Source organism: Ornithorhynchus anatinus, chromosome 3 (assembly GCF_004115215.2).
Source record: "Ornithorhynchus anatinus isolate Pmale09 chromosome 3, mOrnAna1.pri.v4, whole genome shotgun sequence".
NCBI lineage: Eukaryota > Metazoa > Chordata > Mammalia > Monotremata > Ornithorhynchidae > Ornithorhynchus > Ornithorhynchus anatinus.
In genome coordinates this window covers 125,161,086-125,189,084 of record NC_041730.1, presented here as the reverse complement: position 1 = coordinate 125,189,084, position 27,999 = coordinate 125,161,086, and the positions used below count along the sequence as shown (strand labels likewise).

General features: G+C 49.6%; 1 protein-coding gene across 1 annotated transcript in view; it reads right to left on the bottom strand.

Annotated features, from left to right (window-relative positions):
- Positions 1-27,999, bottom strand: part of SLIT1 (slit guidance ligand 1) — a 232,469-nt gene that overhangs the window by 32,421 nt on the left and 172,049 nt on the right. Inside the window, exons 19-25 of the mRNA XM_029060451.2 lie at positions 27,251-27,394; positions 25,757-25,923; positions 23,011-23,143; positions 20,035-20,103; positions 12,150-12,221; positions 8,253-8,324; positions 7,814-7,885 (exon numbers count right to left, since the gene is read on the bottom strand). Coding sequence (XP_028916284.1) covers positions 7,814-7,885; positions 8,253-8,324; positions 12,150-12,221; positions 20,035-20,103; positions 23,011-23,143; positions 25,757-25,923; positions 27,251-27,394 — 729 coding nt within the window. The remainder of the gene's footprint in view (positions 1-7,813; positions 7,886-8,252; positions 8,325-12,149; positions 12,222-20,034; positions 20,104-23,010; positions 23,144-25,756; positions 25,924-27,250; positions 27,395-27,999) is intronic.

Here is a 27,999-nt window from a genome sequence, read left to right as displayed (position 1 = left end):
GGGCCTTGAACGACCTCCTCAGTGGTGCCCGCTGGCTGGTCCTCCCGGGCTCCTGGGCCGGGGTGAGCTTCCGTCCCATCCCCCCAGTGTGGTGAAGCCGAGTTTGGTGGTGGCCAAAGCAGCAATGCAGGAGGAGGAGGAGATGGACACCAGGGAGGGGAAGGTGCTGTCCTTGGAGCTTTCTATGTATGGAGCAAGCACTGTACATAGCCACTTAATAATAATAATAATGACACTTGTTAAGCACCTACTATGTGCCATGCACTGTTGTAAGAGCTGGGGTAGATTCGAGTTAATCGGGTTGGACACAGTCCTTGCCCTAAATGGGGCTCAAACTCTTATCTCCATTTTATCGATGAGGTAACTGAGGCACAGAGAAGTAAAGCGGCTTGTCATAGGTCACACAACAGACATATGGGGCAAGAAGAACCCAAGTCCTTCTGACTCCCAGGCCCGTGCTCTATCCACTAAGCCACGCTACTTAATAATGTTGGTATTTGTTAAGCGCTTACTATGAGAAGCAGTGTGGCGCAGTGGAAAGAGCACGGGCTTTGGAGTCAGGGCTCATGAGTTCGAATCCCAGCTCTGCCACTTGTCAGCTGTGTGACTGTGGGCAAGTCACTTAACTTCTCTGTGCCTCAGTTCCCTCATCTGTAAAATGGGGATTAAGACTGTGAGCCCTACGTGGGACAACCTGATTCCCCTGTGTCTACCCCAGCACTTAGAACAGTGCTCTGCACATAGTAAGCGCTTAACAAATACCAACAAATACCAACATTATTATGTGCTGTGCCATGAAAATGAGGCCCAAAGAAATTAGCGCTGGGGTAGATACAGGGTAATCAGGTTGTCCCACGTGAGGCTCACAGTTAATCCCCATTTTACAGATGAGGTAACTGAGGCACAGAGAAGTGAAGTGACTTGCCCACGGTCACACAACTGACAAATGGCAGAGCTGAGAGTCGAACCCATGACCTCTGGCTCCGAAGCCCAGGCTCTTTCCACTGAGCCACGCTGCTTCCCTTCACACTACTTGAGCATGCGCAATAGAAAGGACAAAATCCTTACTTCTAAAGGCGCTCTTTCTTTCCCCCTCTTTTCTCCTCTCCCACCCCGATTAGAGTGTAAGCCCGTCAAAGGGCAGGGACTGTCTCTATCTGTTACCGATTTGTACATTCCAACCGCTTAGTACAGTGCTCTGCACATAGTAAGCGCTCAATAAATACTAAATACTACTACTACTACTCTTCTCCCCTTTCCTCTCCTCCCCTTCTTTCCCCCTCCCCCCTCCATCCTCCTTTCTCCCTCCCCCACTCCCCCAGTTCCTCCCAGGTTTGCTTCCATGCTCCAAAAGAGCAGTTGGCCCCCTGCCCTCAGGCCAACAGAGAAGGAGCCAGCAGCCCTTCCTAGTCAGGGTTCTCCAGTGGCAGCAAAGGAGAGGATTGAGGCCATTATAAGGTCTATCGAATTGTACATTCCAAACGCTTAGTACAGTGCTCTGCACATAGTAAGTGCTCAATAAATACGATTGAATGAATGAATGAATTCACCCAAAGCCTTGTTCATGACTGGATTCACGATCGGCTGCACTCCCTGTCCACGAAGCCGTGCCAAGTCTCCAAAGTTTCCAGAGAGCTTCCAGAAGGGGCCGGGCCAGAGGTCAGAAGTCACCTGGCTAGTTAGAAATGTGCACAGTGGCCAAACCTTCCTGCAGCCTCCACACGCTTCCCGAGGCAGAGAACCGGGTGCCTGATCTTTGGGAAAAGTTTGACGTGTTTCAACGGCTGGGGCTGGACTACCAAATGTCAAAATTAACCCAGGTTTGTACATGGTTTGCAAAAATCATTAAGCCATAAAAATTATCTGACAAAACTGGCTTTGCAGAGTGATCTGATGGAAAGAGCTCAGGTCTGGGAGTCAGAGGACCTGGGTGCAAATCCCGGGCTCTGACACTTAATGGCTATGGGATCTTAGGCAAGTCACTTCATTTCTCGGTGCGTCAGTTTCCTCTGGAAATTTAATACCTGTTCTCCCTTCCCCTAAGGCTGTGAGCCCCATCTAGGACAGGGACTGTGTCTGATCTAATATTAATGATAATAGTCATCATCGTAGTATTTGTTAAGCTCTTACCACATAGCAAGCACTATATTAAGCATTGTGTGAGATACAAAATCATCAGGTCCCACACGGGGCTTCCACACGAAATCAAAGGTTAAAAGGTATTGAATCTACCTCAGTGCTTAATAAAATGCTTGGCACAAAGTAAGCACTTAGTATTATCATTGCTGACCTCTCTCATATTTACTAGTCTGAACCCTCTGCCTTTAGGAGAATATAAAGACAAAAGAAGCCCTCCACACCACTTCACCTTACCCCTCCACACTCAAACATAAAACTTCAGCAGCTTCAGCCAGCAGAGCCTTCTTCGCCCATTGATTCCCAGGCAAACCAAACATAATAATAATAATGGCATTTGTTAAGTGCTTATTTTGTGCTGAGCACTGTACTATGTGCTCAGCACTGTACTAAGCACTGGAGAGAACAAGATGGGAGAGGCAGAGTCTGGATCCGCTCTAGTCTCTAGACTGTGAGCTCGTTATGGACAGGGAACGTGCCTGCTACTTCTGTTGGATGGTTCTCTTCCAAGCACTTAGTGCGGTGCTCTGCACATAGTAAGCACTCAATATATATCACTGATTGATTGAAAGTCTACCAAGCCCTGCTGCCTGACTGACCTCAGGCCCAATCTAATTTCTTTGGGGCTCGTTTTCACGGCACAGATAACGGCAATCTGGACAATCCCATGCTGGCTCTTGGAGAATCACAAAATGGAAATCCTTGCACACAATAAGGGCCGTCAGGCTGGCTTAAAAGCAATTAATTGAGAAGTCTGGTTTGCGCAGGGCTCTCTAAAATTACATCCGAATTGATCTTTATTGTCCCACTGATCATTATTTATCACTTTGTTTCTTATAAATTAGATCTGGCCACTGGCCCAATCTCCCCGTTCTTCCACAGACAGTCTGAATTTGCGGAAACAGTAGGGTCGAGGAGAATGCTCAATTTTGCTTTTGACACACAGGGATTAAGTCTCACATCTCTACTTTAATGACCTCTAGGCTGCAGGCAGAACCATCCCATGGTTCCTGCTCCTTTCTCTTCCCTGGATTTTATGTTCGCTTCCAACACGGCTGCAGGGGTAAAATTCACAACCCAAGAAATCCAAACATTGCAGTTCTCAAAGTCATTCATGTGGACCGACAGGCTGTAAATATTATGAATGGAGGCAGCATGCTGCATTTAAGTCTGTCTTGTATCACGCTCAAAATGCACTCTTAAGCTATTCTTTGGTATGGCTGCTGCATTCTACTAGTGAGGAAACTGCAATAATAATAACAGTGTCATTTGTTAAGCGCTTATTATGTGCCAAGCACTGTCCTAAGCTTTGGGGTCGATACAAGAAAATCAGAAAGGACATAGTCCCCGGGATTCATAGTCTAAAGTGGCGGGAAAACAGGTATTGAGTCCCACTTTTGCAGATGAGGAAACTGAGACTCAGAGAAGTTAAGTAACTAGCCTAAGGTCACACAGCAGGTACATGGTAGAGGCAGCACTAGAAGCCAAGTCCACTGACTCCCAGGCTGGGATATAAATTGTCCTTAGTCACAGAGTATATTAAAGACAGCAATCCAAAACAGTGCACTCTCCACTCGCTTTTGTTCTCACTCTTGCTTCTGCTACGGGTTTGCGGATAGCTGCGGGGCCGGGGAGCGACGAAGTGGATTGGGGGGAAAGGCCGCAGACCCAGCATTTAAAACAGTGCTTGGCACATAGTAAGCGCTTAACAAATACCATCATCATCACTAGCTTTTTTGAGGTCAGGGACAGTGCCTTTACGTCAATTGCATGTTCTCAACAAGGGTCCAGTTCAGTCCTCTGCACACAGCAGGGGCTCGGTAATTCCTGGAGATGATGCTGATTTTTTAACAAAAAGCTGGGTCTTGGGACTTCTCTCCCTTTAACAAGGTCAGGTGTTTTTTTAAATGGTATTTGCTGAGCGCTTAAAATGTTTCAGGCAGTTTCCTAAGTGCTGGGGTAGATACAGGGTAATCAGTTGACACAGTCCATGTCACACATGGGACTTAATAATAATAATGTTGGTACTTGTTAAGCGCTTACTGTGTGCAGAGCACTGTTCTAAGTGCTGGGGGAGATACAGAGTAATCAGGTTAACCCACAGGAGGCTCACAGTTAATCCGCATTTTACAGATGAGGTCACTGAGGCACAGAGAAGATAAGTGACTTGCCCACAGTCACACAGCTGACATGTGGCAGAGTCGGGATTCAAACCCATGACCTCTGACTCCCAAGCCCATGCTCTTTCCACTGAGCCACACTGCTTCTCACGGCGTGAGACTTCTTACAGTCAATCCCCATTTTACAGAGGTAACCGAGGCACAGAGAAGTAAAGTGACTTGTCCAAGGTCACGCAGCAGACAAGTGGGGGAGCTGGGATTAGAACCCAGGTCTTTGCTCTATCCACTAGGCCATGTTTACTTCAGTTCTGGGGAGAGACAGATTTCTCAGCTTTTGGTTTCCTTAGAAACCAGAAGCTCGGTATCTATCCCAGTTTTTACAACACTGCTCCACACATAGTAAGCCATAAATACCATAAAAGAAAAGAAACAAACAAAACTGTATGAAAGGGAGATTGGGCCCTAGGAAATCAAGGGGAAGGAAATATCAGGCCCTCCCCACCCCTCTGTTTCGAATCCCCACACCTACTAGGAAGCCAGATGCAGTCTATGGTGTAGGAGCAGCAACTAGGCGAGCTATTCAGCGCTTACTTTGTGCACACACTGTACTAAACACCAGGGTAAGTACAAAATAATCAGGTTAAACACAGTCCCTGCCCCACATGGGGCTCACAGTCTGAGTAGCAGCGTGGTTTAGTGGAAAGAGCCTGGGCTTGGAAGTCAGAGGTTGTGGGTTCTAATCCCAGCTCTGACAATTGTCAGCTGTGTGACTGTGGGCAAGTCACTTGACTTCTCTGTGCCTCAGTTACCTCATCTGTAAAATGGGGATTGAGACTGGGAGACTGGGAGCCTCACGTGGGACAACCTTCAAATTTATCCTTTCCTGCCTTAACTCTGCCCTCTCCTCCGCCAGGCAAAACTTCTTCTCCTCCCTCATCGACACCCATGCCTGTCACCCCCGCCGATTGTTCCGGACCTTTAACTCTCTCCTTAGGCCCCCTGTTCCTCCCCCTCCCCCATCTCTCACCCCCAATGATCTGGCCACCTATTTCCTCACGAAAATCAACACGATCAGGTCTGAGCTCCCCAGAGTCACCCCTCCGCCTCTCCCCTCCCCCCCACCGACCCCCTCCCCTACTTTCCCATCCTTCCCTGCAGTATCCTCAGGAGATCTCCTCCCTCCTCGCAAGTGCCACCCCCTCCACCTGCGCCTCGGACCCCATTCCCTCTCACCTTCTTAAAACCATTGCCCCTGCCCTCCTCCCTTCCTTAACTTCTATTTTTAACCACTCGGTCTCCAATGGCTCCTTCCCCTCTGCCTTCAAACATGCCCACGTCTCCCCCATCCTAAAAAAACCCGCTCTCGACCCCACCTCCCCCTCCAGTTATCGCCCTATCTCCCTACTACCCTTCCTTTCCAAAATCCTAGAACGAGTCGTCTACAATCGATGCTTAGAATTCCTTAACTCCCATTCTCTCCTAGACCCCCTCCGATCTGGCTTCCGTCCCCTCCGCTCTACCGAGACTGCTCTCTCTAAGGTCACCCGTGACCTCCTTCTTGCCAAATCCAATGGCTCCTACTCCATTCTGATCCTCCTTGACCTCTCTGCTGCCTTTGACACTGTCGACCATCCCCTCCTCCTCCATACCTTATCTCACCTCGGCTTCACGGACTCCGTCCTCTCCCGGTTCTCCTCTTACCTCTCTGGCCGGTCATTCTCGGTCTCCTTCGCCGGCGCCTCCTCCCCCTCCCATCCTTTAACTGTCGGAGTTCCTCAAGGGTCAGTTCTAGGCCCTCTTCTGTTCTCCATTTACACTCACTCCCTCGGTGAACTCATTCGCTCTCACGGCTTTGACTACCATCTCTACGCAGATGACACGCAGATCTACATCTCCGCCCCTGTCCTCTCCCCCTCCCTTCAGGCTCGCATCTCCTCCCGCCTCCGGGACGTCTCCACCTGGATGTCGGCCCGCCACCTAAAACTCAACATGAGCGAGACTGAGCTCCTCATCTTCCTTCCCAAACCCGGTCCTCTCCCAGACTTCCCTATCACCGTGGATGGCACGACCGTCCTTCCCGTCTCTCGGGCCCGCGATCTCGGTGTCATCCTTGACTCGTCTCTCTGGTTCACCCCACACATCCTATCCGTTACCGAGACCTGCCGGTCTCACCTTTACGATATCGCCAAGATCCGCCCTTTCCTCTCCACCCAAACGGCTACCTTACTGCTACGGGCTCTTGTAATATCCCGGCGAGACTACTGTGTCAGCCTTCTCTCTGACCTCCCTTCCTCCTCTCTCGCCCCGCTCCGGTCTATTCTTCACTCCGCTGCCCGGCTCATCTTCCCGCAGAAACGATCTGGGCATGTCACTCCCCTTCTTAAACAACTCCAGTGGTTGCCTATCAACCTCCGCTCCAAACAAAAACTCCTCACTCTAGGCTTCGAGGCTCTCCATCACCTTGCCCCTTCCTACCTCTCCTCCCTTCCCTCTTTCTACCGCCCACCCCGCACACTCCGCTCCTCTGCCGCCCACCTCCTCACCGTCCCTCGGTCTCGCCTATCCCGCCATCGACCCCCGGGCCACGTCCTCCCGCGGTCCTGGAACGCCCTCCCTCCTCACCTCCGCCAAACTGATTCCCTTCCCCTCTTCAAAACCCTACTTAAAACTCACCTCCTCCAAGAGGCCTTCCCAGACTGAGCTCCTCTTCTCCCTCTACTCCCTCTACCACCCCCCTTCACCTCTCCGCAGCTTAACCCTCTTTACCCCCTTTCCCTCTGCTCCTCCTCCTCTCCCTTCCCATCCCCACAGCACTGTACTCGTCCGCTCAACTGTATATATTTTCGTTACCCTATTTATTTTGTTAATGAATTGTACATCGCCTCGATTCTATTTAGTTGCCATTGTTTCTATGAGATGTTCTTCCCCTCGACGCTGTTTAGTGCCATTGTTCTCGTCCGTCCGTCTCCCCCGATTAGACTGTAAGCCCGTCAGAGGGCAGGGACTGTCTCTATCTGTTGCCGTCTTGTTCATTCCAAGCGCTTAGTACAGTGCTCTGCACATAGTAAGCGCTCAATAAATACTATTCAATGAATGAATGAATGAATGAATGAACAACCTGATTACCTTGTATCTACCCCAGTGCTTAGAACAGTGCTCGGCACATAGTAAGCGCTTAACAAATACCATCATTATTATTAAGTAGGAGGGAGAACTGCCTCATTTTACTGAGAAGGAAACAAAAACAGTGAAGTGACCTGCCCAAAGTTACGCAGCTCACAAGTGTCAGAGCCCGGGATTGGAACCCAGATCTTCTGACTCCCAGCCCCGGGCTCTTTCCACTCCTGCTTACCTATTTACAGACACACCTCAAGATTCTTGCCTGAGCTGTAAACTGTGCTGCAAAACTGAGGGGCTGGAGAGCAAGGACAGTCTGGTCAGTCAGTCACTGAGTGCTTACTGTGTGCAGAGCACTGTACTAGGTGTTTGGCAGAGTAAATATAATATAACAGACGCATTCCCTGCCCGCAACAAGCAGGTCCGGGGAAGGTACTCACAGGTGGGAGAGAGAGGTGACGTCGGTGAAGATGCCCTCGGGAAGAGTGGAGATATCGTTGCCGTGGAGGGACCTGGGGAGACGGAGAGACAGAGCGGACCATCGATCCCACAAGCCTGGAGAAGTGGAGGTACGGCAGCACCCGCCCCCGGCACACCCCGAAAAAGCCTCGGTATCGAAGACCGCGGATGACTGGTTCAACAAGGAGCCTGAAACGTGGGCTTCCTTCGAGCCGCGCCTCTCGTGACGGCTACCAACCAGCTGGCCTCGGTGGCCGAGGGCCCTTCCAGATGTCGAGTCAAGGCGCAGGCAACAGAGGAGGATTCAGGGTAGGGGCGGGGAATCTTTCTAGTTGGGCCAACAGGGATCTTTTCCTGAGGAGGCAGGCGGGGAGGTTGAGGCTGGCGGGGGTGGGGGGGAGCGGGTGGAAGTGGACTTACAGAAGGCGGAGGGAGCGGAGCCCCTCAAAGGCCAGGGGAGGGATGCACTGCAGGGAATTGTAGCTGAGGATCCTGAGAAGAAAGAAGCCACACTCGGTTATGTCCTTGCAAGCCCCCACCCCATCCTTCGGTCCCTCTCTCCTCCCCGGAGCTGGGGGGGCTTTCCCCTGGACTGTGAGCTTGTTATGGATAGAGAACATGTCTGCTAATTCTGTTGCATTGTACTCTCCCAAGCGCTTAGTAACAATAATACTTATGGCATTTAAGCGCTTACCATGTGCCAGGCACCGTGCTGAGCGCTGGGGTGACTACAAGCAAATCGGGTTGGACACAGTCCCTGTCCCATGTGGGGCTCACAGTCTCAATCCCCATTTTCCAGATGAGGTAACGGTGTCACAGAGAAGGCAAGTGACTTGTCCAAGGTCACATAGCAGACAAGAGAAGCAGCGTGGCTCAGTGGAAAGAGCACGGGCTTTGGAGTCAGGGCTCATGAGTTCGAATCCCAGCTCTGCTACTTGTCGGCTGTGTGACTGTGGGCAAGTCACTTAACTTCTCTGTGCCTCAGTTCCCTCATCTGTAAAATGGGGATTAAGACTGTGAGCCCCACGTGGGACAACCTGATTCCCCTATGTCTACCCCTATGTCTACCCCAGCGCTTAGAACAGTGCTCGGCACATAGTAAGCGCTTAACAAATACCAACATTATTAAATACCAACATTATTACAAGTGGTAGAGTCGGCATTAGAACTCATGACCTTCTGACTCCCAGGCCCTAGCTCTATCCACTATGCCACACTGCTTCTCTACAGTGTTCTTCTGATCATAGTAAGCACTCAATAAATACTATTGATTGATTGAATATAAGCTTCTTGAAGGCAGGGATCGTCTACTGTAATAATAATAATGTTGGTATTTGTTAAGTGCTTACTATGTGCAAAGCACTGTTCTAAGCACTGGGGAGGATACAAGGTGATCAGGTTGTCCCACGTGGGGCTCACAGTCTTAATCCCCATTTTACAAATGAGGGAACCGAGGCCCAGAGAAGTTAAGTGACTTGCCCAAAGTCGCACAGCTGACAAGGAGCGGAGGCGGAATTTGAATCCATGACCTCTGACTCCAAAGCCCGTGCTCTTTCCACTGAGCCATGCTGCTTCTCCTATCATCACCCCCATAGATGCTGAGCTCTTTGAGTATAGGGGCTGTGTTTTTTTTAATGGTATTTGTTAAGCGTTTACTATGTGTCAAACACTGTTCTATGCACTGGGGTAGGTTCAAATTAATTAGGTTGGACACGGTCCCTATCCCACACAGGACTCATGTCTAAGTAGGAGGGAGAACAGCGTGGCTTGGGGGAAAGAGCACAGGCCTGGGAGTCAGAGATCGTGGGTTCTAATCCCAGTTCCGCCACTTGTCGGCTGTGTGACTTTGGCAAGTCACTGTACTTCTCTGTGCTTCAGTTACCTCATATGGAAAATGGGGATTAAGACTGTGAGCCCCACATGGCACAGCCTGATTACCTTGTATCTGTCCCAGCGCTTAGAACGGTCCTCGGCACGTAGTAAGCGCTTAACAAATACCATCATCATCATCATCAACAGATATTGAATACCCATTTTACAGTTAAGGGAACTGAGACACAGAGAAGTTAAAGTGACTTGCCCAAGGTTGCACGGTAAGCAATTGGGAGAGCCGAGATTAGAACCCAGTTCCTCTGACTTCCAACAGGCCATGCTGCTTCTGCGGTTATATATGAATCAACCCCAGGACCTAGCACAGTGCTTGGCCCAGAGGAAGCACTTAATAAATAGCCTAACACACAAAGCTTGCATGTTGTAGGTGCTCACTTGATACCACTGGAGGTGTTAGCAAGGACAGTATTGAGTGAGCAGCTACTGTGCACCGAGCACTGTACTGAACGCTTGGGGATGTGTATCCCGCTCTACAGGAGTTTCCAGGGAAACAGGGAAGATGAGGCACAGGAGATGTCAGAAATAAAGGGACAAAGGGAGTGTCTAACTGCAGCCGCAGGGGGCTTTAGGAAGCAGTTTGGCCTCACGGTTAGAGCACGAACCTAGGAGTTAGAAGGACCTGGGTTCTAATCCCAGTTCCACCTCTTGTCTGCCCTGTGACCTTGAGCAAGTCACCTCATTTCGCCGTGCCTCCATTTCTTCATCTGCAAAAAGGGGATTCAGCCTGTGAGCCCCATGTGGGATGGGGACTGTGTCCAACCTGTTTATCTTGTACCCACCACAGTGCTTAGTACAATACGTGGCACATAATCCACGCTTAACAAATACCATTAAAAAATAAAAAGATGGGGGTGCCGGCCCTCCAAAGAGATCGGCATTTGCTGGCTCCACCGTGGGATCACAGGCATCTCTGAGAGCCCGCTGCCCCATGGTCTGTTTAGACGGTCACCCGGGCCACAGTGGGGCTGGTTTCTGGACCCTGCTACAAGCAGGGGGAAAGAACCCAGTCCAGCCACTGGCTTGTTGGGTCATCCCTGTTTATTTCTCGGGATGTTCCGAGCTTTTGTTTCTTTCCCTGGACCTTCGTGCTACCTCCACTATTCGTTCTGTTGGAGGGCGACACATTTTCACTGTTGCAGGTTGACCATCCTGAGCAAACTGTGTTCATTTTGGTCAACGCTGCGTTTATCGAGGAGAATCGAAATGACTTTGGCTCTTAAAACAACTATTGAACATTCGCCGTTCAATAAATGTCCTCGGCTACATGAGACATTTAGGCTGATGTAACCCTGGACCAACCGACAGTACACAGAAGGCCACAAAGACCCTTCGAAATGAAAAAATGTAGGAAGTCAAAGTGGTGGATAATAATAATACTAATAATAATTGTGATACTTGTTGAGCTCTATGTGCCAAGCACTGTACTTAGCGCTGGGGTAAGTATGGTGCAATCAGATCAGACATAATCCCTGACCCACAGGGGACTCACAGTCTAAGGGGCAGGGAGAACCAATTTTTTTTTTCTTTTTATGGTATTTGTTAAGCAATTACTCTGTGCCAGGCAGTGGGGTAGATACAAGTTAATCAGGTTGCACACAGTCCATGTTCCACATGGGGCTCATGGTCTTCATCCCCATTTGACAGATGAGGTAACTGAGGCCCAGAGAAGTGAAGTGACTTGCCCAAAGTCACACCACAGACGAGTGGCAGAGCCAGGTCCCTCTGACTCCTAAGCCTGTGCTCTTTCCACTAGGCCACGTTGTTTCCTCCATCGTGAATAGCTTGGCAAACCCACCTTAGACACTAAATTCAGGCTACGAACTTCACACTTCAGTCCCGTGGCGGTCAGGAGAGAAGTGGGGAGCGGGGTGTGAGTCTGAGGAACTGGATGGATGTCTTTGTGTTTAAGGTGCGGTCAGGGTGGAAGGGAGACAGGAGGAGAACAACACTGTGGCTTACCAAAACATTTTGGGGGATTAAAAACTTTGGGATTAAAATGAATTTTTAATCAATCCATCTTAATTAATAAACACTGTGAGCAAAGCACTGTACTAAACTTTTGGGAGAATGTAGACCCTTCTAGACTGTACGCTTGTTGTGAATGCACGGAATGCATCTACCAACTCTGTTATATTGTTACAGCACTTAGTGCAGTAAGTGCTTACACATAGTAAGCACACTAGACTGTAAGCTTGTTATAGGCAGGAAATGTCACCGATTATTCTTGCATGGTACTTTCCCAAGTGCTTAGTACAAAGGTCTGCACACTGTAAGTGCTCGATAAATACGACTGACTGAATGAATAAATTGAATGAATCAATAAATACCATTGACTGACTGATTGATGGATGGATTGAGAGAAAAATACAACATGATTTCCGAGCTTGTCATGAACCCTCCCACTCAGCCTTCCATACAGATACTTACAGGGTGGTGAGCTGGCTCATGTTGGTGAAGGAAGAATTGCTTAAAGAACTGATCTTGTTGTTACTCAAGTCCCTGGAAAACAAAAGCACCATTTATCAAAGAAAGAAAACCAGCATATCCATTTCTGCTTGGCATTTCTACCTTTATTCCCCAACCTCTCTATCCCTTTGTAGCTCTTTCTTAATGTCCTGAAATATTCACTCCCTCCTGTTGTCATCCATCTCTTTCTTCTCTCCTGCTTCTGCTCCCTTTAGTATTTCATAATAAAAATTGGAGTATTTGTTAAGGTGGTTCATGTTGGGGTACCTGTTTTGTTTTGTTCCGTTTAGCTTTGCTATCTGTCTCCCCTATTTAGACTGTGAGTCTGTTATTGGGCAGGGGTTGTCTCTATCTGTTGCCAAATTGTACATTTCAAGTGCTTAGTACAGTGCTCTGCACATAGTAAGCACTCAATAAATGGAAGGAAGGAAAGAAGGAAGGAAGGGAGGGAGGGAGGGAGGGAGGGAGGGAGGGAGGGAGGGAACTGCTTTAAGAGCTGATCTGGTTGTTACTCAACACCCTGGAAACCAAAAGCATCATTTATCAAAGAAAGAAAAATATCCACCACTGCTTGGCATTTCTACCTTTCTTCCTCCAACCTCTCTGTCCCTTTCTAACTCTTTTTTAATGCCCTAAAATAGTCATACCTCTGCTGTTGACATCCACCTCTCTCTTCTCTCCTGTTTCTCCTCCCTTTAGAATTTTATAATAAGAATTAGGGTATTTGTTAATATGTGCTTACTATACGCCAAGCACTGTGCTAAGCTCTAGTGTAGATATAGTACAATATAATCCAAACACAGTCCTTGTCCCACAAGGGGCTCACATGCTAAGGGGGAGGGAGAGCAGGTATTGAATCCCCATTTTACAGATGAGGAAACTGAGGCACTGAGGTCACAAAGCAGGCAAGTGGCAGAGCCAGGACTAGAACCCTGCCCTCCTTACTCACAGTCCTTTCCTCTTTCCACTAGGCAGGGTGATTCTCAAGAAGTCTTTTTTTAAATGGCATTTGTTAAGCTCTTACTATGTGCTACGCACCCTTACTAAGTGCTAAGGTAGATACAAGCTAACCAGTTGGACAGAGTCCCTGTGCTACATAGGCTTCACAGTCTTAATCTCCATTTTACAGATGAGGTAACTGAAGCCCAGAGAATAATAATAATAATAATAGTATTTTTTAAGTGCTTACTATGCATCAAGCACTGTTCTAGGCACTGGGGTAATAATAATAATAATAATGATGGCATTTGTTAAGCACTTACTATGTGCAAAGCACTGTTCTAAGATACACGGTAACCAGGTTGGCCCACATGGGGCTCACAGTCTTTACTCACAGTCCTGTGGCTAAAGGGATGGAGAGGAAAGGGCAGGCCTTTGAAATGATGAGTCAGTCAAGTCTATACAGGACATGAGGAAGCCAATTACCCAAACTAATTAGCACTGAGGTAAATTCATCCAGACCTCAACTGATTTATCAAAATTGGTTTTGGTTCTCAAGGGTGGGCCCCCTCCAACTGTGGGGGACGGAGGAAGACAGACTGGAAACTCCAGTGTGAAAAGCTGAAAGGCTGACCGGAGATATGATTGAAGTGGACCAAACCATGAAGCGGGAAGACGCAAAATGGTCGGACACCAAATCCCACATCAGCAGGACAGCAGAATGAGGCGGCACGGGCCCTATTGACGTCTGAAGAGGAGAAGTTCGAAACAAACAAAAGGAAAGCATTTTTCACACAGCGGATGGTGAACATATGGAGCTCATTACCACAGGAAGCTGTGCAGACCCAACACTGTAGGTTCAAGAAGTGTTTGGCTCAATTCCTTGGTGACTAACGGGGAAAAGTCAGAGATGTGGAGGAAAAAGTTAAAATGTCCAGTAATCCATAACCAGCAGGGTGGATCTCAAAGAGAGGATGTCCTGGGTTCTAATTCTGGCTCTGACACTTGCCTACTGTAGGACCTTAGGCAATTTACTTAGCTTCTCTGTGCCTAAGTTACATGATCTTTCCCCTGACTTTCCCATCACTGAAGATAGCAACACCATTCTTCCTTTCTCACAAGCCCGTAACCTTCATGTTATCCATGACTCCTCTCTGTCATTCAACCCACATATTCAATCCATCACTAAATCCTGTCAATCCCACCTTCACAACATAGCTAAAATCTGCCCTTTCCTCCCCATTCAAACTGCTACCATGTTAATACAATCACTCATCCTGTCCTGCCTGGATTACTGCATCCTCCTCCTCCCCTCTCCAGTCCATACCTCACTCTGCTGCCCGGATCATTTTTCTACAAAAATGTTCAGGACATGTCATCCCACTCCAGTGGCTGCCCATCCACCTCTGCATCAAACAAAAACTCTTCACCCTTGGCTTTAAAGCAGTCCATCGCCTTGCCCCTTCCTACCTCACCTTCCTTCTCTCCTTCTACAACCCAGCCCATCCGCTTTGCTCCCGTAGTGCTAACCTTCTCACTGTGCCTCCATCTTGCTTGTCTCACCCACTGACCCCTGGCCCACATCCTACTTCTGGCTTGGGACACCCTCCCTCTCAAATCATACAGACAATTACTCTCCCCTGCTTCAAAGTCTTCAAAGGCAAATCTCCTCCAAAAGGCCTTCCCAGACTAAGCCCCACTTTTCCTCATCTCCTACTCCCTTCTGCATCACCCTTTCCCCCTTTGTCTTTCCCCCCTCGCAGCCCTATAGCATTTATGTACATATCTGCAATTTATTTATTTGTAATGATGTCTTTCTCCCTCCCCTCTAGACTGTAAGCTCATTGTGGGCAGGGAATATCACTGTTTATTCTTGTATTGTACTTTCCCCAGCACTTACTACAGTGTTGTACACAAGGTAAGCGCTCAATAAATACAACTGAATGAATGGACAGAGACTGTGTCTGACCTAATTAACTTGTATCTACCCCAGCACTTAGAACTGTGTTTGACACAGAATAAACACTTAACAAATACTGTAAAAAGGAGGGTTAAGAAGGATGATGATAATTGTAGCATTTCTTAAGCAGTGACTACCTGCCAAGCAAAGTAATAAGCACTGGGATAAATAGAAAATAACCAGACTGGAGACAGTTCCTGCCCCTTATAGGGCTCCCAGTCTAAAGAGGAGAGAAAACAGGACAGAGGGAAGGTCCAGAAGGTGAGTAAAAGACAAAGGAGGGGAAGGTGAGAGGAGAGAAGGATGAGGAAAAGCAGGCAAACTCCCCCTCCCCCTCATCCCCTCCACCCTGGCAAGCAACAATAAACTGAACCCTTTGGTTAAACACAACAAAGGACCGTGATGAATCTCTTGGCAATCCAGGGTAATCCGCCTGCTGTGTGTACACAAAGGAGCAATAAAAATTCCTTAGGGAAGAGGGGAGTCTGGATGGCTCCAGAGGCTCCAATCAATCAAAAGTCTGGGTGGCTGCTGGGACCCTTCCCTGACCATAGCAAACCCAGAGATGGGCTTTCGCCACAACAGCAACGACAGTAGTAAGCGCTTCACAAATACCATTTAAAAAAAAAGACTAATGACAGTAATGATAATAATAATAATAATTGTGGCATTTGTGAAGCACTTACTATGTGTCAAACACTCTTCTAAGCACTCAGATAGTAATAATAACAGAATTTATTAGGCACTTACTATGTGTCAACCACTGTTCTAAGGGCTGGGGCAGATATAAGGTAATTCGGTTGTCCCACATGGGGCTCACGGTCTTAATCCCCATTTTACAAATGAAGTAACTGAGTCACAGAGAAGTGAAGTGACGTCTCAGGTCGCACAGGAGGCAAGTGGCAGAGCCGGGATTAGAACTCACATCCGCTGACTCCCAAGCCCACACTCTTGCCACTAGGCCATGCTGCTTCTCTAGATAGAAGATAAACAGGGGTATTATCAAGATAATCAGGTCGGACATATTCCCTGTCCCACGTAGGGCTCACATTCATTCCTTCACTGAGCGCTCACTGTGTACAAGGTACTTAGAAAGTGCTAGGGAAGAATATAATACCGGATAAATAATACTGGCCCCTGGCACTCAGGGGACTGGACACATGACTCCTCACTATTGGCTTCAAAGCTCTCCATCACCTTGCCCTTTCTTACCTCACCTCCCTTTTCTCCTTCTTCATCCCAGCCCAGCACACTCTGCCCCTCTGGTGCCGCTAACCTCCTCACTGGGCCTCCTTCTCTCCTGTCCCGCCGATGACCCCTGGCCCACATCCTACCTCTGGCCTGGAACGCCCTCCCTCCTCGCATTGGCCAAACAATCACTCTTCTCCCCTTCAAAGCCCTATTGAAGGCTCACCTCCTCCAAGAGGCCTTCCCAAACTAAGCTCCCCTTTTCTTCAGCTCGCCCTCCCTTCCCCTTTGCCTCAACTTGCTCCCTTTGCTCAACCACCCCTCCCCACAGCACTTGTGTCCGTATGTACACCTCTATAACTCTATTTATATTGATGCCTGTTTACTTGTTGTGTATGTATCGATAATTCTATTTATTTATACTGATGCCTGCTTACTTGTTTTGATGTCTGTCTTCCCCTTTCTAAACTGTAAGCCCAGGGACCATCCCTATTTGGGCAGGGACCATCTCTCTTTGTTGCTGAATTGTACTAAGTGCTTAGTACAGTGCTCTGCACACAGTAAGTGCTCAATTAATATGAATGAATGAATGAAATGAATGAAGAGTGCTTATGGCTGATCCATAGCCCCTTTCAGTCTCTGTTCATACTGGGTATGAACAAGCTAAGCCCTCATTTCCCCTACTCCTTCTCCCTTCTGCATCACCTCTGCATTTGGAGACTATTCCCCACTCTAGACTGTGAACTAACTGTGGGCAGGGATTGTCACTGTTTATTATCAGATTGTTCTTTCCCAAGTGCTTAGTACAGTGCCCGGCACGCAGTAAACGCTTAATAAATATGATTGAATGAATTTATGCCTGAATTCACCCCACCCTCAACCCCACAGCACTTACGTACATATGTATAATGTAATTTAATGTCTGTCTCCCCCTCTAGTCTGTAAGCTAGACTGTAAGCGCGAGTAGACTGTAAACCCGTCAAAGGGCAGGGACTGTTTCTATCTGTTACCGATTTGTACATTCCAAGCGCTTAGTACAGTGCTCTGCACATAGTAAGCGCTCAATAAATGCTACCGAATGAATGAATGAAAAGCTCCCTTCTTTAAAAATAGTATTTGCTAAACGCTTACTATGTGTCAGGGACTGTACTAAGTGCGGGGGTACAAGCAAATCAGGTTGGCACCGGTCCATATTCCACATGGGCCTCACAGCCTTAATCCCCCTTTTACAGATGAGTAACTGAGGCACAAAGAAGTGAAGTCACACAGCAGACAAGTGGCAGAGCCGAGATTAGACTTTTGTAGGCAGGGAATGTGCCTACCAACTCTGTTACACTGTACTCTCCCAAGCGCTTAGTACAGTGCTCTGCCTACAGTAAGCACTCACTTAATTGATTATGTTGGTCTAAGAGTGTGTGGGCTGGAAATTAGTTTTGGTATTCTCCTGACCCATGCTGCCGAGAAGCAGCATGACATACTAGATAGAGCACGGGCCTGGGAGTCAGAAGGTCATGGGTTCTAATCCCTATTCCACCACTAGTCTGCTGTGTGACCTTGGGCAAGTCACTTAACTTTTCTGGGCCTACTTCATCTGTAGAAAAAAAAATGGGGATTGAGACTGTGAGCCCTACATGGGACAGGCACTGTGTCCAACTTGTATCCACTCCAGCACTTAGTACAGTGCCGGTCATGAGTTTGACTCCTGGCTCTGCTACTTGTCAGCTGTGTGACTGTGGGCAATTCACTTAACTTCTCTGTGCCTCAGTTACCTCATCTGTAAAATGGGGATTAACTGTGAGCCTCATGTGGGACGACCTGATTACCTTGTATCTACCCCAGCGCTTAGAACAGTGCTCTGCACATAGTAAATGCTTAACAAATACCATCATTATCATTATTATTATTATTGTCCTTCTCTCAGGCAGGAGTTCAACTAGCCCAACCAGGACACATGAGAATCTCTCCGGTTTCTAGAATCTCCAGAGATCCCAGTCTGATCTCTGATCTCGGGAAGCAGCATAGCACAGTGGAGAGGGCTCTGACCTCGGAGTGAGAAAGTCAAGGGATCTAGTCCCAGCTTTGCCACCCGTCTGCTGTGTGACCTTGGGCAAGTCACTTGACTTCTCTAGCCTCAGTAACCTCATCTGTAAAATGGGGATGAAGCCTGTGAGCCCATGCAGGAAAGGGACTGTGTCCAGTCCAATTTGCTTATATCCACCCCAGCACTTAGTACAGTCCCTGGCACATGGAATGTGCTTAACCAATATCACAGTCAATTAGAACCCATGACCTTCTGACCCAGAACATCATGCTCCTTGTGGGCAGGCCTAGCATCTACCAACTCTGATGTACTGTACTTTCCAAATACAATGCTCTGCACACAGTAAGTGCCAATAAATACCACAGATTGATTGCCTTTCTTCAACTCCACTTAAGCATGGACCAAGTAATGCTCCAACTTCTATTTGTTGAGTTCCTCCTACTTCCTATGTATGCTACCCTGCTCTTGGGCCTTCAGAACTCATCGTGGGAGGTTTGGCTCCATCTCCACCGCTCATTTTTCTTTCACCTCCCGCCTTCCTGCCTCTGAGTGGTGGTCAGCCCAGCATACTGGCCCTCGGCCAACTCAGTGACCACGTTCTCCTTCCCTCCAGCCTCAGGGATTAGTGCTAGAATATGCCTGGCCCAACCTCACTCCATGGGCCACTGTATTTCTCCATCCTCCCGGGAGGGATTTGGGGAGGAGCCAGGAGCGGGAGAAGGGGGATGATTCCTCCAATGATAATAACAATAACTGTGGTATTTGTTAAATGCTTACTATGTTCCAGGCACTGTACTAAGCCCTGGGGAGGAGACAAGCAAATCGGGTGGGACGGAGTTCCTGTCCCATGTGAGGCTCAAAGTCTCAATCCCCATTTTACAGATGAGGTAACTGAGGCTCAGTGAAGTGAAGTGACTTGCCCAAGGTCACACAGCAGACAAATGGGCAGAGCTGGGATTAGAACTCATGATCTCTGACTCCCAGGCCCAGGTTCTATCCACTGCACCATGCTGCTCCACAACATGGACCAGTTCCCCCACTGCATCTCTCCTAGACTACTGCCCCCAGCGTGATCTAGTAGATAGAGCACGGGCCTGGGAGTCGGAAAGACCTGGGTTCTAATCCCAGCTCCACCACTTGTCTGCTGTGTAACTTTAGGCAAGTCACTTAACTTCTCTGTGCCTCAGTTCCCTCATCTGTAAAATGGGGATGAAGACTGTGAGCCCGATGAGGGACAACCTGATTACCTTGTATCCACCCCACCATTTAGAACAGTGCCAGCACACAGTAAGTGCTTAACAAATACCATTATTGTTATTATTATTATTATTATTATTAGACACATCTGTACCCCTAACGGCAACTGGCAGACCCCAAGCATGGCATGGTAGGGACAGTAATTCATTCATTTATATAAATGTCTGCCTCCCCTCTAGACTGTAAGCTCACTGTGGGCAGGGAACGTGTTTGTTTTATTATTATATGTACTCTCCCAAGTGCTTAGTACAGTGCTCTGCACACAGTAAGCACTCAATAAATATGATTGACTGACCCTGCATTGCAACACTAAGCCATTCAGACTCTTCTTTTGCCCTCATCTGGATCGGGGTGATCCAAATATTCTAGGAAAGTGTGGGGAGGGGAGGGAGGAAGGAAAGAAGAAGGGGTGGTGTGGGGATGGCCTGGGAAGCAGGGATGGAGAACCCAGGGATACTCACACCAGTTGCAGGTATTTGAAGGTGGAGAGCTGTCCTGGGACTAATGTGAACTGATTTCCGTCCAAATAGCTGAAAGCGAAAAAACACGCAGGTGAATGCAAGCTAGAAAGCAAGAAAATGTTCTCCTCGAGCCACTGGATGCTACTGATTTGGACTTTTATTTGGAGTGACCGTTCACGTCTCTACGTCGTCTGTTTTGTTTCCTCTCTCCTTATATGTCTGTCGCTGGACCCTTCTCCACAAAGGTTAGAGATTGAGTCTAATTCTCACTGGGGAATTCTTTCCCAGCTCTTGTTTCATTCTCTGTGCACTTAAAATAAATAAGACTATTACTACTATTCGTCGTCATCTTATACTGTTGAGTCGTGTCTGACCCATATTGAGGCCATAGACACATCTCTCCGAGAATGCCCAACTTCCATCTGCAGTCGTTCTGGTAGTGGATCCATAGAGTTTTCTTGGTAAAAATCTGGAAGCGGTTTACTGTTGTCTCCTTCCGCGCAATAAACTTGAGTCTCCGCCCTCAACTCTCTCCCACGCCACTGCTACCCAGAACAGGTGAGTTTTGACTTTTAGCTGATTGCCTTCCACTCGGTAGCCAATTCCCAAGCTAGGATTGGAATGGACAGGCCTCTGCTTCACTCTCCCTCCCGTCGTCGTGACTGGTAGAGTACTGGAAACTCTCCAGGTGCCACCCTGAGAGGGGACTTCTAAGATTACTACTTCTTATACCCTTATACCATCTGGCTTCTCTGACCTCTGCCCTTTTCCCCACCCTCTCCAAGTCCCCAAATACTGCTCCCCCAAAGGACTCCACCCAAGTGGTGATGGGGTCCCAAGATGGAAGAAGGGAAAGGGGATCAGAGCAAGATGGCCTGCCAACTCTACTGGACTCTCCCAAGGGTTTAGTTCTGCACCCTGTAAGCGTTCAATAAAATAAAGCAGAGAAACCGCATGGCTTAACGGATAAAGCACTGGCCCGGGGAGTCAGAAGAACCTGGGTTCTAATCCCGCCTCTGCCACTCGTCTGCTGTGCGAACTTGGGCAAGTCATTTCACTTCTCTGTGCCTCAGTTCCCTCATTTGTAAAATGGGGATTAAGACTATAAACCCCAGGTGGAACAAGGTCTGTGTCCAACCTGATTAGCTTGAATAGTAACAATAATAATAACGATGATGGTATTTGCTAAGCACTTATTACGCATCAAACACTGTTCTAAGCGCTGGGGTAGATAACAAGCTAATTAGGTTGGACACAGTCTCTATCCCACATAGGGCTCACAGTCTCGACCCACATTGTACAAATGAAGTAACTGAGGCCCAGAGAAGTAAAGTGACTTGCCCAAGGTCACATAGCAGACAAGTGGCCGAGCTGGGATTAGAGCTCACGACCTTCTGACTCCCAGGCCAGTGTTCCATCTACTACGCCATGATGATCATGACAGAGATGATGATGATGATGATGGCTCCCCCTCCCACCCAGACAGCAGGTCAATCAGTTAATTGTATTTATTGAGCAATTACTGTGTGCAGAGCACTGTACTAAGCGCTAGGGAGAGTACAGTGTGACAGACAGTTTCTGCCTGTAATAAGCTTATAGCTTAGAGGTGAAGAGACAGACATTACTATCAATAAATAATAATAATAATGGTATTTTAAGTGCTTATTATATGCCAAGCACTGTTCTAAGCACTGGGGTAGATAGAAGGTAATCAGGTTGTCCCACCTGGGGGTCAGTCTTAATCCCCATTTTACAGATGAGGCAACTAAGGCACAGAGAAGTTAAATGACTTGCCCAAAGTCACACAGCTAAGTGGCAGAGCAGGGATTAGAAACCATGTCCTCTGATTCCCAAGCCCGTGCTCTTTCCACTAAGCCACACTGCTTTCTTGCTGGTCTCTCTTCAGGGTAATTTAGATTGCGAGTCCCCCGGGGCCAGGTCAAAATGGAATGTTTTGTATGACATCGGGCACTGTGACGGTACTTAGAGAAGAAATTGCATAACGAATGACAACATAGATTCAACGCTGCTGATCTGGAGATTCTTCATCTATTCAAAAGCTGCTGCCTAAGATGGCTCGGAGGGGAAAGGCTTTTTTTTTCCCCAGCAGAGTCGGGAAGGTTGTTTCAGTTGGGACCGGACTTTGGGGGTGGGAGAAGCCCCCCAATGATCCCAGGCTTTGTCTTTCATGTGGCTTATGGCCTCTGCTTCCCTGGCCAGGGGAGCCCGGGGGTCTCTGGGAGACAGCTATATCTGCTCAGAACTTCTCTCTGAAAATGGCTTTTCCAGCCGTCAGGATACCCCAAACTTGGAAGCTATAACAATCACAATCTGTCTCTCCTCCTCCCCTGGCCGCCCGCCTCTTCTCCCTTCCCCAACCCTGATTCCTTTTTTCGCTGAAAAAAAGTCCTCATGGGGCTTGAACTTCTTCCAAAAGATTAGTAGGGAAGACAGAGTTGGGGTTTCCGCCACCTGTGAGCCCCCACTGCCATCCCTTCCCCAGTCTCTGTCTCTACCCTGACTTCACACCATGGAAGCACAGCATCACGGCTCCTCCTGTGGCTGCCCTGGATCGTCTCTTCACCCCACTCCCTGCTGCGTTGGGACCACTGCCATCCTGCTGTGCCCTCACTGTGGACCCTTGAGCTCCAGGGCTGGAAATCATCTCCCACCGTTCCTCCCATCCCACCACACTCCCTGTGGCCCCTTGGCTCTCCTTTCCAAGAATACGAGCCAGCCGCTCCCTCATCACATCAGCCCACCTCCACTCAACCGATTGGCTCAAAACCCAGCTCCCTTGCCCGACTCCTCCACTCGGCCCTCACATTGGTCAGTGGCTCAGTTCTAGAACATTCTCTGGCCTGCAATCTCCCCTCAGCCTCCCCTCTCCCAGCTTCCTTCCCCTGGAATCTCCCACAGGTCCCAGGAAGGGGTGGACCTCAGAGGTGCCTCCAGAGGGTTGCAGGGGGGACTCACAGTTCCGTGACGTTCTTGGGGATGCCCACGGGCAGGGCGCGGAGGTGCTTGTTGCTGCAGCGGACGACCGTGTCCAGGCAGGTGCATTCCTGGGGGCACTGGGGGCGTGGGACGCAGCCCACCTCTTCCTGCCCTGAGAAAACAAAGGCAGGGTCAACCCGGGGAGCGGAGTGAGCCGCTTTGGAGGAACTTCCATCCTGGACTGTCAGCTTCTTGAGGGCAGGGACTCTCCCAACACTTAGTATTCCCAAGCACTCCCCGTCCCAGCCCCACAGCATTTATTATGTACACATCTGTAATTCATTTAGTTATATTAATTTCTGCCTCCCTAAACTGTAAGCTCCTTATGGGCAGGGGATGTACCTTTTATATTGTTATTTTTTAGCCTCCCAGGAGCTTAGTACAGTGTTCTGTACACAGTAAGCACTCAATAAATACCACTGATGACTGATTTACTGAGTGCCCTGCATAGAATGGGCACTCACTGAATGCCACTGATTGATCAATTGCCTCCCCATCCCTTCGTCCTCTCTAACAGATCTTTTTTTATGGTATTTATTAAGCGCTTTCTGTGTGTCAAACACTGTTCTAAGCACTGGGGCACATACATGTTAATTAGGTTGGATACAGTCCCTGTCTCCGTGCACTGCCCTTGATCTTGGATTAGCTCGCTCCATTCAGCCCTCGGTCCCTCAGCACTTATTTACATATGCATATTTTTAAATTTATATTCATGCCCGTCTTCCTTTCTAGATTGTAGGCTAGTGGGCAGGGAACGTGTCTACCAACTCTGTTATGTTGTTATAATTATACTTATAATTATTATAATGGTATTTGTTAAGCACTCACTATGAGCCAAGCACTGTAATAGCCTCTGGGGGAGATACAAGCCATTCAGGTTGCTCACAGTCCCTTTCCCACAGGGGACTCACAGTCTTAATCCCCATTTTACAGATGAGGTAACTGAGGCCCAGAAAAGTTGATGATGATGATGGTGGTGGTGGTATTTGTTAAGCGCTTCCTATGGGCCAAGCACTGTTCTAAGCACTGGGGGAGATACAAGGTTATCACAGTCTTAATCTCCATTTTACAGATGAGGTAACTGAGGCACAGAGAAGTTAAGTGGCTTGCCCAAAGTCACACAGCTAAGTGGCAGAGCCGGGATTAGAACCCATGATCTCTGACTCCCAAGCCCAGCTCTTTCCATTAAGCCAGGCTGCTTCTCTTAGTTAAATGACATGTCCAAGGTCACACAACAGGCAAGTGGCAGAGCCGGACCAAGGTCTTTCGGACTCCTGGGTCTGTGCTCTATCCACTAGACCATGCCACTTCCCAAGTGCTTAGTAATAATAATAATAATAATGATTTTGGTATTTGTTAAGCGCTCACCATGTGCAGAGCACTGTTCTAAGCTCTGGGGTAGATACAGGTGATCAGGTTGTCCCACGTGGGGCTCACAGTTTTAATCCCCATTTTACAGATGAGGTCACTGAGGCACAGAGAAGTGAAGTGACTCGCCCACAGTCACAGAGCTGACAAGTGGCAGAGCTGGGATTCGAACCCATGACCTCTGACTCCGAAGCCCGGGCTCTTTCCACTGAGCCACACTACGGTGTTCTGCACAGAGTAAGCACTTAATAAACAATTGATTGATTGTCCTTCATGGAGCTCACAGTCTAAGTAGGAGGGAGATCTTGCGTGGTCATTGTCCCATCACTTGCGAGCCATTCAATCATTCATTCAATCGTATTTATTGAGTGCTTACTGTTCTAAGTGCTTGGAAAGCACAGAGCACTGTACCAAGTGCTTGGAAAGTATAGTTCAGCAACCAAGAGCCATTTTAACTGTGCACTGTGCTATGCTCTGGGATAGATGCAATATAATCAGGCCAGACATAGCCCCTGTCCTCCACAGGGCTCACAGTCTAAGTAGGAGGGAGAACAGGCAATGAATCTCCATTTTACAGATGAAGGAACTGAGGCACAGAGAAGCTAAATGACTTGCTCAAGACCACATGGCAGGCAAGTGGCAGAGTCGGGATTAGACCCGGTCCCCTGAGTCCCAGGTCCATTAGGCCACGCTGCGCAGCGTGGCTCAGTGGAAAGAGCACGGGCTTTGGAATCAGAGGTCATGAGTTCGAATCCCAGCTCCGCCACTTGTCAGCTGTGTGACTGTGGGCAAGTCACTTAACTTCTCTGTGCCTCAGTTACCTCATCTGTAAAATGGGGATTAAGACTGTGAGCCCCACGTGGGACAACCTGATTCCCTTGTGTCTACCCCAGCACTTAGAACAGTGCTCGGCACATAGTAAGCGCTTAACAAATACCAACATTATTATTATTATTATTCTCCCCGACTCAGTACCGGCAGATGCTCGGTAAGCCTGCGCCGCCCCCTTGGTTTCCCCACCAGCCCGAGGGACCCTCTCCTGTCCATTCCAGACCCGGGTGGCAGGGCCGATCCAGGCTACAGGTGGATCGGACAGCGGCCCGAGCCACCATCTCCCCGAGGGGCCCTTGGCTTAGTGAGTGCAGGTGAAACAGAATCTGATTTGTTCAAACGGAATGAGAACTTTGCAAATCCTATGGACAACAGACTATAAACCTCCCAAGCGCTTAGTACAGTGCTCAGCACACAGTGAGCACTCGATAACTACGACTGAATGAAGAAGGGCCAACTGCCGGCCAGAGGTCTCAGCTGGATGGGTTCTCTTCAGCCCGCCCTCCATCAGGCGCCGGTGAGTTACCTTCCTCACACCTGAAGTCTGGGAAGGCCACGTCCTGCAGGGGGATCTGGCGCAGGAAGTCCGGGTTCTGGCAGCGCGGGTTCCCGGTCACGATCTTCCTCCTGCGCAGCCAGTCCCCGAGCCAGGCCAGCTGGCAGTTGCAGTTGAAGGGATTGGCCAACAGGTTCCTGGGCAAGAGGGGCACATGCGGCCACAGCGTCCTGGTCCTCCGCCACGGGAACGGGGACACCGGGCCCGTCTGCTGGGCTACCACCCCCGAGCCCACCCTTGCCCCCGTCCACTCTCTGTCCCCACTCCCTCACAAACACTCACACACGGAGGCATTTGCACAGCTCCTGGATGCAGGGCCCAGGGTTGCCGGGGGAGGTGGGGGTGGGCGGCGGGGCTGGAGAGAGAGGAGGGAGGAGGGCAGAGAGGGGAGGTGGGCCAGGCGACAGTTGGTGGGGAGGGGGAGAGTGCGGCATCAGCGAAGGGAGAAGGGAAAGGGCAGAGCACAGCCGGGCCAGGCAGCAGCAGGGGTGAGGAGAGTGAAGGAGTAGTAGGATGGCTCCTTGGAGGTGGAGAAAGGAGAAGGGAGTGGGTAGAGCCTGGTACGGCAGGCAGATGGGGGAGCTGAGCAGCAGTTGGATGGCTCTCGGGGGCAGGGGGAGAGGGGTGGGGATGGAGGGAGGGAGGGAGGGAGGAGGGAGAAGGGAGTGGACAGAACACAGTTGGGCCAGGCAGCAGAAGAGGTGGGGGACAGTGAGGAAGTAGTGGGATAGCTCCTCGGGGGTTGTGGGGGCAGGGACAGAAGGGAGAAGGGAGCAGGTAGATTGTGGGTAGAGCAGGGAGATGGGGGAGCAGAGCAGCAGGGGGATGGATGGCTCTCGGTGGGATGGAGAGAGGGAGGAGGGAGAAGGGAACCTCCCCCGATTAGACCGTAAGCCCGTCAAACGGCAGGGACTGTCTCTATCTGTTGCCCACTTGTTCATCCCAAGCGCTTAGTACAGTGCTCTGCACATAGTAAGCGCTCAATAAATACTATTCAATGAAAGGGAACGGGCAGAGTACAGTTAGGCCAAGCAACAGCAAGGGTTGGGGAGAGCAGGGCAGCCTTGGGATGGAGACTGTAAACTTGTTGTGGGCAGGGAATGTGTCTGTTTATTGTTACATTGTACTCTCCCAAGCGCTCTGCACACAGTAAGTGCTCAATGAATACGAAAGAATTAATGAATGGATGGATGACAGGATGGATGGCTCCTGGGGGGACAGAAAACGGAGAAGTGAGCGGGTAGAGAGGGGAGAAGGACCAGGTAGCATTTTGGGAGCAAGGCTGCAGTGGGATGGCTCTCGGGGGGATGGAGGGAGGGAGGAGGGAGAAGGGAGCAGACAGTGCAGTTGGGCCAAGCAGCAACGGGGGGTGAGGGAGGGAGGGGCAGCGGGGTGATGGCTCCCAGGGAAGGGGACGGGCAGAGCGGAAAGACAGGGCCGGGTGGCAGGGGGAGCCTGACTCACAGGGTAGAGAGGGACTGAAGGGTGTCGAAGGCCCCCGGGGAGATGGTGCTGATCTGGTTGTCGTAGAGCGAGAGGAGGCGGACGTTGCGCAGGCCGGTGAAGCTGTCGTTGTGGATGCAGCCGATGCGGTTGTTCCTCAGCATCCTGCAGGGCACAGGGGCCCCCGGGGAGGACCGGGGAAGGAGCCGGGGGACACCGGAGCTTCACAACGATGGCACTGATTACTAGGCCCTAACCACTGTGCTAGGCGCTGGAGGCGACGTGAGAAAATCGGATCACAGTCCCTGTTCCACACGGGGCTCCGAATCTAAGAGGGAGGGAGGGCGGGTATCTTGTCCCCATTTCACGGGTGAGGAAACCTGAGGCCCAGAGAGGTTAAATGATGGCCTCGGTTACACAGCGGTGCAGGGGCAGGGCTGGGATCAGAACCCAGGTATCCTGACTCCCAGTCCCCCGCTGTTTCCACCCAGGCTTCCTGTTCTCGTCCTTCCACCTCCAAGGGCCTGGGTGCTCCACCCAGTCTTTCCCCCTGATGAGACAAGCTGGGGCTCCCATCCTCAGAATGGCTGTGCCCCTCCACCTCCCCCGGACGGCCCTTAATTCCTGCCCTCTCTTCGCAGGGACTCCACAGGATGACAGTTCCTGTCTTCTGGATGCTGCCACCATAGGCCTCCCCAACCCAGCCCCATCCCCACCTCCTCCGTGCCCCAGCACCCCATCCCACACCCCTCCCCGCTCCCTGCCCCAAC